Source organism: Alligator mississippiensis, chromosome 11 (assembly GCF_030867095.1).
Source record: "Alligator mississippiensis isolate rAllMis1 chromosome 11, rAllMis1, whole genome shotgun sequence".
Taxonomy (NCBI): Eukaryota; Metazoa; Chordata; order Crocodylia; family Alligatoridae; genus Alligator; species Alligator mississippiensis.
Window position 1 is genome coordinate 6,233,866 of NC_081834.1, and position 11,219 is coordinate 6,245,084.

The 11,219-nt window shown below is 47.4% G+C and overlaps 1 protein-coding gene across 1 annotated transcript; it reads left to right on the top strand.

Annotated features, from left to right (window-relative positions):
• Positions 1-395: 395 nt before the first annotated feature.
• On the top strand, positions 396-7,760 carry PARP16 (poly(ADP-ribose) polymerase family member 16). Its single transcript, XM_014605918.3, has 6 exons — positions 396-607; positions 2,103-2,240; positions 3,662-3,868; positions 5,405-5,576; positions 6,644-6,782; positions 7,017-7,760. Exons 1-6 carry the CDS (start codon positions 425-427, stop codon positions 7,156-7,158), a joined length of 981 nt encoding a protein of 326 aa, XP_014461404.2. The 5' UTR covers positions 396-424; the 3' UTR covers positions 7,159-7,760.
• The last annotated feature ends 3,459 nt before the right edge of the window (positions 7,761-11,219 follow it).

Genomic DNA, 11,219 nt, shown 5'->3' on the forward strand with positions numbered 1-11,219 from the left:
GTAGTCTAATGAGCCCTTCTGCCCCCCCAAGCGGCCTAACTTTGAGCGGCCTAGTGAGCCCCTCCACCCCCAAGAGGCCTAGTGAGCGCTTCAACCCCCAAGTGGCCCAACTTTGAGCGGCCTAGTGAGCCCCTTCACCCCCAAGAGGCCTAATTTTGAGCGGCCTAGTGAGCGCCTCAGCCCCCAAGCAGCCCAACTTTGAGCGGCCTAGTGAGCGCCCCGCGGCCTAACGAGCGCTTGAAGCCGCTCCCGGGTGCGCCCCGCCCGGCGCCCCGCGGCCCGGCCCCGCGTTGCGCGTTTCCGGCAAGCCCGGCGCTGTGCTGAGGGGGCCGGGCCGAGCCGAGCCGAGCCGCGCCGAGCCGGGCGGCGAGGGCCCGCCCCCGGAGAGGCCGGGCCGGGCCGGGCCGGGCCGTGTGGCGGAGGGATGCGGGCCGCGGGGCCCGGGCTGGCGGCGGCGGCGGCGGCGGGCGGGGACGTGGCGGCCGCCGACCTGCGCTGCAGCCTGTTCGCGGCGGCGCTGCGCAGCTACAAGCGCGACTCGCTGCTCCGGCCCTTCCCCGCCCGCTACGCCCGCGGGCGCGCCCGCAACAAGGACTTCGACGCGCTGGTGAGGGCCCGGGGGTGTGTGCGTGTGTGTGCGCGAGAGGGGGGGGTGTAGTGAGTGTGTGTGTGTGTGTGTGTGTGTGTGTGTGGCGGGGGGGGTGTAGTGCGCGTGTCAGGGTCCAAACGAGACCCAAGGGTGTGTGGGGCGCCCGCGAGGTAACGCCGTCCCTCCTGCAGGCCGGGCCCCACGCTGGCTTTCCTTTCTTTTAACCTTCCCCTTCCTCACGCAGCGTTGTCGCTACACACCCCGCGCGGCCCTCGGCGTCGGGTTGCCCGCGGGATACGGACCCCGGCGTCTTGTCGTCCTCGGCTTTTCTCGTCGACTTCCCTCGAAGAGCCGTTTTCTCTCGCAGAGAAAACGAGAGGACGCGAAGGCGTCGGGCGAGGACCGAGGAGCAGGAACGTCCTCGAGGACGGCCGCCCTCCTCCGTAAGGAGCAGCCGCCCGTTTCAGCAAGACGCAACTTTCTTTTTTTATAAAAGAAAAAAAAAAGGCGCTGCCGGGGGCAGAAACGCTCCCGGAGGGTCACTTTGCAAAGTTGGAAACCGGCCGTGACGTAGAACAGACAGACGAAGAGATCGTCGGTGCGCAGGAGCACGTATCCCCACCGCGTGAAGGAGAAAGGCTCAAAAAAACGTTACTAGCGATGCTTCCAATTCGGCACGGAGTAGTTGTGTAGCGCACAAGTGTGTGCGTAACGAGGAGGAGCTCCCTTCTCCCCCCGACTCAGTCCTACTACTAGATTTATTGCACTACAGGCTCTAGAGGGTCAAATGCCTGGGTAACACCTTAGAGGGCATCCTAAAAACGTGGTCCCTGCTCCTCAACTCATCGGTAAACTGTTTGCAACTATCGAGTGGGTTTGCGAAATGTGGAGAACGTGGTTTTACCTAGGACTAAACAGGTCAGCAGCCTTGACTAAATGGTTTATGTACAAATATCTGCCAGTTGTTCAGTTAACAAGTTAATGAAGGGGGTGGAGAAGGCGGCTGATATTTTGTGAGTGAGCAAGTACAATTTTCCAAGTGCTTCACACATCACCAAGGACTTTAGGATCCAAACCTATTGTCAACCCTAAAGTGACAGACTTAGGTTTGGAGGTTTCCAAGGTACAATTTGTTGTACTGTGTGCAGACTGGAAAATTACTTGGGCCTTGATTTGGGTTTTTAAATTGGCCAAATTTTATCCAAGTGCAGATATTATAGCCTCTCCTGCGATATGTTGACTATGTCCAAGGTTTATGGCTGATTGTTCCTATGCATATCCTGGAGATGATGAATATAGAGTCGGTGCAGCTTCCTTACAGTTGGAATAAATGACCAATTTTGATCCATAATCTCAGTGCAGGTTTTTCAGGGGTGCATCTCAGGTGGAAAACCAATTTCCATTTCTACATCAAGTTCCTCATTAGAGTGAAATATTATTTCATTTCCACTAGAGGTCTCTGTTTAACCACGATGAAGAGAAGCCAAACCTAAAAACACTTTTCTTGCCTTAGCTTGCAGATACGAACGCTTTGCCGAGCCTGACAGAACTTCTGAGGTCTGTTCCCGACGCGGATAAAAAGACATCGGAGCTGTTTAGCTGGATTTTATCATCTAAATTCTTAAGTATACAAAGTACTAGGAAACAAGAGGTGAGTTCTTACCAAGGTGGTATGATGCAAATTTGCCTTTTTAAGGCACCTTTGGGTTTAAGAAATTCTTTTGTCCCCTGGGATTGGTTGATTGTTATAAAGACCTTAAAAATGCTTAAAGTGAACACATTTTGTGCATGTAGAAAAGTTTTTTTCCCCCATTACCATCTGACTGGGATACTACAGGTCTTGCAGTTGGTTGGCATTACTATCATAGTATCCAAAGAGGAAAACAATGAAATTAAAAAGTTAACTCTGCCCCAGACAGCATCTCACCATAGCTAAGGAACAGAAGCAAGAGTGGGTCAAAATGAGCTGTGATAAGATCTTTAAAGACAAATTTTGGATTGTAACCTTTGAGTTCTGTGGTAGCACAAACCTTCTCTTGTTGATATGTGGCTTCATGACTCAGCCGCTCTGTTTACATGTTCTGCTGTTACTCTGCCCTGCCTTTGGATTGTGAAATCCTTAAAATAGTACTGTACCATGTCTATTATCTAGAAATACTAGCACACTGAGAACAGCAGCTGGTCTTATGATTCAGGATCCAGCCTGGGACTCCGGACACCAGGGTTCATTTCTCTACTGTATTGCAGACTCCTTGTGTGACATTATGTCTCAGTTTCCCCATCTCCAAAACATGCACTAGGTATTGGAAGAATAAAGATTGCAAGGTGCTGAGATCCTACTGTAATAGGGATTACATTGCAATCCCTATCTATATGCATACTAGATATGCAGTTAAGCAGACTACGCACTTAACACAGACAGTCCCAGTTTTTTGCCTATAAAACGTACGTTGCAACCAACATCCATTATGTGCATAAACCCTTAGGTCCATAGTATATTCTAGATCAGGTTATCAAACTCCTCTGGCCCCCTAGGCTAGATGAGGGTTGCTGGGCCTATCTGAAGACTGGATCAGGACTGAACCCCTGCAAAGCATGCAGTACTTGTGGTGCTGGGTCCAGCCCACGTGCTGCATGCAGCATGTGCCAGCTCTAGAGCTTGTTCTGCCTACTGCACGTGGGCTGTACCTGCTGCTGTACAGAACACAGGAGGTTGGTTTGGGGCGCACAGCATGCAGCACTTGTGCTGGCCTGGCTGCGCGCCTGCCTGGCTTGGGCCCCAGGCTGCCCAAGTGTGCCAGAGCCAGTACGCAGAGCCAGGCCAGCAGGATGCTGTAGGCAGCATGTGCCTGCCTGGACTGACCTCCTGTGCTGCATAGAGTGAGCCCCAAAGCCAGCACTTGCTGCATGTGGCACAGGAGACCAGTACAAAGCATGCACTGGCACCTGAATTGTACATGCATGCAGTATACAGAGAGCATATGAAGGAATTAGAAAAGACCGAGTCACTAAGAAAATTTCCAGTGAGCATAGAGCTCTTAAAAAACAAAAAAGGACTCTGCTTTCTTTCAGTTCGAGAAAATCCAGGAACTGACAGGTACGTCAAGTGTAGCTGTTCCTTTGCCCGACTTCCTGTTTGAAGTAGTGTATTGTGATCAGATGAATGCCAAGTTTGACGAGACCAAGGGAGAAAGGGACCTTATCTATGCATTCCACGGGAGCCGCTTGGAGAATTTCCATTCTATACTGCACAATGGTTTATGCTGCCATTTAAATAGGGTAAGGCTTCCAGCTTTTATGGTACTAACACACACCTTTATTTTGCATTTGTTTATAAATGCTGATGGCTTCTTTAACAAGGTGTGCAAACTCTTTCCATGTTCTCCTGTTGCTATTTGTTTTCCTTGACTTGTGGTATTTGCATACAGTTGTGTTGGACTTTGTAATGCAGACAGATTAAAATCTGCAGATGGTGCAGCCCCAGCCCCACAGCCCCTTTTTTCCCCACATGCTGAAAAGCAAATGTATTTAATGCCTCTTAAAAAAAAAAAAAAAAAAAAATGGCCCATCTGACGCCCAGGAGGTGGGAGCCCTCTAACCAAAGAGATATTTAAACAGGAGCAGTGCAGACTGTCCCTCTGTGGTCTCAACCCTGGACTGCCTCTAATACTCTCTGCCATTGGAATCCCTCACATCTGCCGAGACTGCTAGCAAGGATGTCAGTGGTTGGAGACTGTGGGTTTGTGAGCATGCATTTTTCTTGAATTGGAAGCTGTTGGGACACCCAATACGAAGTTATTGCCTGTTATTGTGGGAGACAGGGAACACCCTTTATGGGTGAATGTTCTTATTTGAGGTGGCTGATTTTGTGTTTCTAAGCTGTTCTGTTTGAAAGCAGGTGTCTGTTCCTCAATAAGGCATCACCCACATATACTAGTTGTACCATTCTAACTGTAACAGCAAAGTTAGAGCCATTTAGAGCTGTGTCCCTGATGTGGTGTAAGAGTGCTTGTAGTCTTATAAAACTTACTGGCAAATTACCCCCAAGAATGACCAGGCCCCATGTCTGGCCCTGCACCCCTTTACACCCCCCCAGCTGCTTTGGGTCTGGCCCTGCTCCACCCTCCTCTCCCCCTGCCGCTGCCGGTCTGGCCCTACTCTACCCCCCAACCCTGCTCTCTGCTGTTCTGGGTCTGGCCCTGCTCCACATCCACCTCCACCTCCATCTCCCTCCCTCCCTCCCTGCCTACTGCTTCCCCCTCCCTGCCAGCTCATTGTGGGGGGAAAATCAGGGCCAGGCAGCAGGGGTGTGCCACCACCATGATTTCCCCCCCTTTGCCTTCAGGCAGGGAGGTGGGGGGCAAGCCCCACTGCTCAGGCAGCTGGGGTGTTTGCTACTGACACAAGCTTGGGTCTAAGCAGCCCAGGCCGCGCAGCCAAGATCACTGCCCACATTTTCAGTGGTGCATGCACAGTTGCCCAAAAGCGTTATGGACAGACAGACAGACAGACAGACTAAGCCTTTTATTATATTAGAATACCTGTATAAGGGGAGTATGCTATATTGGTCTAACTTCATCCATGAGGGAGATCACATCCCTAACTGAAATAGTTTGACCTATACCAAATCGGACCAAGAGCGTTCAGGTGTCCAAGGGAGATTTTCATTTTCATTGTTCTGTTTCTTCTCGTATTTGCAAGCAACAGGCACACGTTTAGAAAGAAAGAACATCTGTGTCCTGTAGTTTTGATCAGTTTGGATGCTCATGCTTTTAATGGAATGTACTCTCTTCACTCCTCTTTTTGTCATTTCAGACGTCCTTGTTTGGTGAAGGTACTTATCTCACCAGTGATCTAAGCCTGGCACTTCTGTATAGTCCTCATGGTCTTGGGTGGCAAAAAAGTGTGCTGGGGCCTATCCTGAGCTGTGTAGCTGTCTGTGAAATCATTGATCATCCAGATGTAAAGTGCCAGGTGAAGAAGAAAGGTGAGTCTGTGTTTAGCATTTCATTAGCAGTGCTTGGGCCCTAGGTTGTGCAAAAATGTGGTTGTTTAACATTGTAAAACATGTCCTAGATGAACTCCTGCGAAATCCAGGCATGGGGGTGCCTTCTCTGGATGACCGGTAAAAAAAAAAAGTCGGCGAGAGTTTGAGTGGGAAGCTTTCCACAAAACAGAACAAGTGATATAATTCTAGGAATGGACCCTGCTGACTTTAGCAGGCACCCCAGAACAGCAGCCCATTTCCTTTTAGGCAGTTTCAGTACTATCACAACACGTGTGCCAGGACACAGGTTCATTTCACGCGCGAGCAGAGATGGATCCACGCCAAGGTCACTGCAGGAGAACAGACATTCTGGATTTATACACATTCACCTCACAGCAAGGCTGTGCCCTTATAGCAGGATCTCCTTTGGTTGCTTTCTGTCTGCAGGTCTAGGTCCTCTAGTATGGTTTCCCTGTCCCTGTTGGTGTTTGCAACTCCTCAGCATTGCAGTCCAGGTTTGCTTCCTGCTATTCTAAAATGCCTCTTCCCCCAACCCAGTCTAATCCAAAATACCCTTTATGGCAGGGATGATCAGTAGGGGCTGGCATACCCTTAAGGCAACTTGAAGAGCCCATGGGAATGCTAAAATATACTAAGAAAGTTTGGAGTCAAAGTGGGGTGTCAAACCCCCTTCCCCCAGCCTGAACCCAGATGCAGCAGCAATAGAGCAAGTAGATCTGCTACAGGTATTAATGCAGCAGTCACTCATGCCTCCCCATCCCAGGGGTTCACGTGTCACCAACAGTGATCTGTGCCTCCAGTTTTGGCATTGGGCCATGCCTCTGTTCGCCACACCCTCAAATTCCTGTTTCCTCCACGGGCCATGCAGACCCCGCAGCCACTCAGTAGGTTGAAGTGCCGCCGGCTGGCTATGAAGTTTGACATCCACGAGTTAGAGCCAGGAACAGAACTCAAGTCCCAGTCCTATGCTGCTAATAGTCTGTTATTTTGGATGCACACTTTTGCTCTCTTTTTCACTCCCAAGCAAACCTTCTCTTCTCATGCAGACTCAGAAGAAATAGACAGAAAACGAGCGAGAGTCAAGAACAGCGAAGGGGGCGACGTGCCGCAGAAATACTTTGTTGTCACAAACAATCAGCTTTTACGAGTTAAATACTTATTAGTCTATTCCCAGAAACACAGGAGGTAAGTACCCTGCTTACCAAGTCACGAGCATATGGGAGCAGCCAGATGCACAGATCTCGTTTATGCAAGAACTGTACAAAATGAAGACATGCTTCTGCGCATGAAAAGCAAATAAGGGAAAAAGTAATACTTGATATAAATAGTTTGCAAGATTTTAACGTAAGATGTGTGTATCTTATTGGCAGGCTGATAGCTGATCTAATTCTTGGGTTTTCCTCCCCCCCCACTCTACAGGCCTTCTAGTCAATCTTGGTTTTCCAACCATCACTTTGCTGTACTGATGACGCTGTATCTACTGCTGCTAATTGTGATAGGTGCCACCAACTCGCCAGCGTTCCTCTACTACTGGCACAGAATGTTTGACTCCAAAGAATGAACTAGCCGAATCACATGCCATTATGTTCACCATGTGCCTTACTAATGGGGAGTCGCAGCCTATTGCATCTACCAGAGCTCTGGAAATGCGAGTTCCTAGAGTTTTTTGGTTGTATTCCAACTGCGTTGCCTTCATGACACCCTATTTATTCTCAAATAGTTTTGTTTCTGCAAGTAACCAGTGAGTTCTGTAAGAAAAAAGGGGAACTGCCAGTCTCATTCTGTGGGTAGCGAAGTAGGTGAACTGTTCTGAAAATACATTTTAGTTATGGACTCCAAGAAACCTGTATTTAAAACTGATGAAAATTTCAGCGTGGGAGCTCTCAAACATGTTTAAGTCTGCCAGAGAAATAAATGAGTAGCGTGTACGTGTGTCCATTGGGAAGGAAGAACTCTCTTTACCACACATCAAGGTAACTTGCAGTAGGTTTTACCTGTTTGATTGAGAAGTCCCCCTCTGCATTTCCTGAAGGGAAAGTATAGTTTCTCATGTGATGATGCAGGATGGATCACTTTTAAAATCACAGGGGTGGAGGGGAATATTTGGGCACAGTGATTGTAACAAAAACACTACGAAATAAAATAGCCACCCAAGTGAAAGGACCTGAAAGTTGTTCTAGATGCTTTACAGTAAGTGGATAATGGATACTGAGTGCGTGAGATCACTGTTCACTTCTGCACACCCTAATCAGCCTGTTATTTGAAGGGCTGCTCTGTATGTCCAGCAGGTTAAATTAAAGTTTAGGATTAACACAGAATTAGGTCATCTGCTACATCTCAGGTCAGACCTCATCTCCTATGCCAGCGAGAGAGAAGGGGCACGTCTGTGCCAGATTCACACTGCTGGCAGATCTCGCAGTGGCACTAGAGCCACTGGGCACATGTATTTGTACCGTGGCCTAAGGTAATTGCATGATGCTCTGGGATCTTCTCCACATACATACATATGGAGTCCTGTTCTGCATCTGTTTATGACATGGCAGTACCTGCAGTGGGAATGTACCCAACATTTTTTAACACAATATTGTAAAATACTAGAACATGACAGCCAAGTTAATCCTGCCAATTGTGTGAGGACAAAGCAATATCTGCCTTTGGGTTTTCTCTTGATAACTCACCACATGCACATCTCTAATGTATTTTCCAGTCTACATAATTCACCAGAAAGATTGGTTTTCCTCTTTCAGAACTATGACAGTTCCATTCCCCAGGACAGAGTTTCAGGCTTAATGCAAGTGCAGAAAACAGCAATTCACATTTTGCTTTGAACTGAAGTTATAGTTAGGGCATCCCAGTTACTGCTAGGGTGTATTTGAAAACAAAGCCTAAGTTTGTGCAAGTTGTCTCTTGCAGCTTGTTCTAAACATCAATGGGGGGATCCATCCCTGTCTGAACCGTATGTAAAGCTAGGGATGCATAAAGATGACAGACTGAAAACAACAACAAAAGAAATCTGTTGCGCATGTAATGACACTTGGAGTACACTTAAGGTCATTGTTTCTTTCCTGCTGAAGAGATCCTTTTAAAAGGGCAGACAAGGGACCTGGAAAACCCATATAATATAGCCTTAATATAGCCAAGTGTTGCAGGAAACATTATTTTAAAAAAGATTGCCCTGTCAGAAGCCAGATAACTTTTTCAATTAATCAGCTTCACACAAGTCAAATTGATAGTCGGTTTTATAAATGCTAGGGCAGCGGTTCCCAATCTGTGGTACGGGTACCACCAGTGGTACACAGACAACCTGTCAGTGGTATGTGTCAACACATTTATTATAATTATATGACAAAAGTTTGCTGGTGGTACTTAAGGTTGTATCATTTTAAATTGGTGGTGCACACTCTCTCCGAGTTTGGGAACTGCTGTGTGAAGGGGTTCTTTGATCTCCAGGTGTGAGCACAATAAAATTTGGTGAAGTGTAACACAGGTGGTAGATACAACCCTGGTTTTTAACTGCAGATTGAAGTATAGTGAGGTGATGCAAAGAGGAGACCCGTAGCTCTGTTCCAATGTAGCAGATTGCCTGTTAGCTTTGTTTGTGCCTAACAAGTCTAGTCATTTCAAAACCCATCCATCTTCCCACCTATGCTCTACAAAGGGCAATGAAACCAGCTTTGGCACCAACCTAGATAGGGGACACAACACAGGTTGCTAGGGAGTCAGGAGAGGGGTAAGCTGGCCTGCAGCCTACCCAGCTTAATCCCGATGACATTAGTGGCATTTGCTATCAACTGTTTACTGTGGTATGTCCTCACTTTTCAGGAGATAGTTTATATTCCATAACACTTCTTTAATAGGACCTAGGATCTGAAAGCATTTGGTGCTTAGGATGGAGCCTCACAGGAACATCACATAGAAAAGCAGCCTCACCATTTGATGCAATTAAGTCACTAGCCTAAAGTTATGCACCGAAGGCCTTTGGGAGTACAATCCAGGTCTTGACCCAGCATCGAGTTAGTCATGTACCCACTCTATCCCACACGCCTTTCCAGTGCTTGTGCTGTTCCTGTGTGTTGGATATAAACAGTAAGGTGGATACGTACAACTGCTTTGCAATGTACATGCCACAAAGCCCGTGTAGTAACGCTTCATTCATCCTAAAAGGAGTTGCTCATATAAATCTTATGTCAACAGTACTTGGTAGCATGCCACATGCTACGAGCTGAGGCCAATTTAAGTGACTAATTGGCAGTGTGATTGAACCCAAGTGCTCAGTGGGACAAGAATATTAATCAGCTGGAGAAAGGAACAGAACATCTCATCCCCTCAGTCAGTGGTTTTTATGGTCTCTACAACGTACAGCATGAAATTCTGCCCAGTCGCTTGTATAAGCCAACACTTGTGTGCAACTTTCCACATTAGATGAACTGGTAACTTTTACACAGGATAACAATGCTAGTCACAATCCCTATTTTGAACTGGGGATGCTACTTTTTCACACACTTCAAGGAGTTTATGGCCTGCGGTTTACCAATATAATTTGAACTCACAGCTCCAAGGGAGATCACATGAAAGGCTGGGGTAGAGAGTGGCTTAAACCCCTGCAAGATCCATATGTTCAAGCTTTACTGTGAACTTCTGTCAAAGACTGCTTCTCAACTGACCTAGCTGTGAAGTGGGTATATGGTCATTTTGACTGGGGTGCCAAAGATGCAATGCTGGCTATATCACCATCACCAGCTACAGGCTATTGTGCCTTCGCCATGCTAATTCAATGGGGTTCTAGGCATGTGTGGCTCTTTCACCGTGTGTGAGCATATTCATAAACCTACAAGTACCAGTCAGAAGGACAGCCATTGCTAAACAACACTACACAGACAGCATTCAGAACCTGCGAGGACTAGAATATGGTAATGGATTTTAAAATACAACTAGGTCCTATCCTCAAAACACACACCACAGGCTTTTTGATTTTTAATACACAAGTTATGGAGCATGGAAACGTTGCAGAGGGCATGTGATCAAGCCTAATAAAAAGCCTAGATTCAGAGATCCGCCATCTGGGCTTGGAGTGCACCCACAAATCCAGAGACTTGGTAGGGAAACCCTGCCAGTGGTATTCTGGTTGCTAACAGGACAAGGAAGCAGGAGGAGCATGAGCCCCTTTGCTGGAAAACTGGTAGTGTTTTGATTTGGTTTACAAACTTGTTGGTTAGGCCTTAATCCACACCAGAGTTCTGTAACGTACACAACGTAGGAAGGTGTGGGATGAGGCATGCAGAGGAAATCGCAAACACACCAAGTCACAGTCAAGGATTTCAAACGGGAAAGGAAACCACCTTGGTAAGAAGACACAGAGGGCATGTGTAGATGAAACGAGGGCCCTAAACTGAAGCGGTGGGTTTTTAAAAACACCTTCTCCCCAGATAATACTTTGTTACTTAACTGCCAGAAAGAAAAAGCTCATGCTCAGTCCATTCTAACTCCAGCCTCACAAATAGTTCATTTGCAACAGCCTCTTTTCTTGGTGGAAAGAACTAGAACCATTTATTCAGGTTAATTTCTCCATCAGAACACATTTATACACCGTACAGACTGCAAAGCAACGTTATCACTTAATTC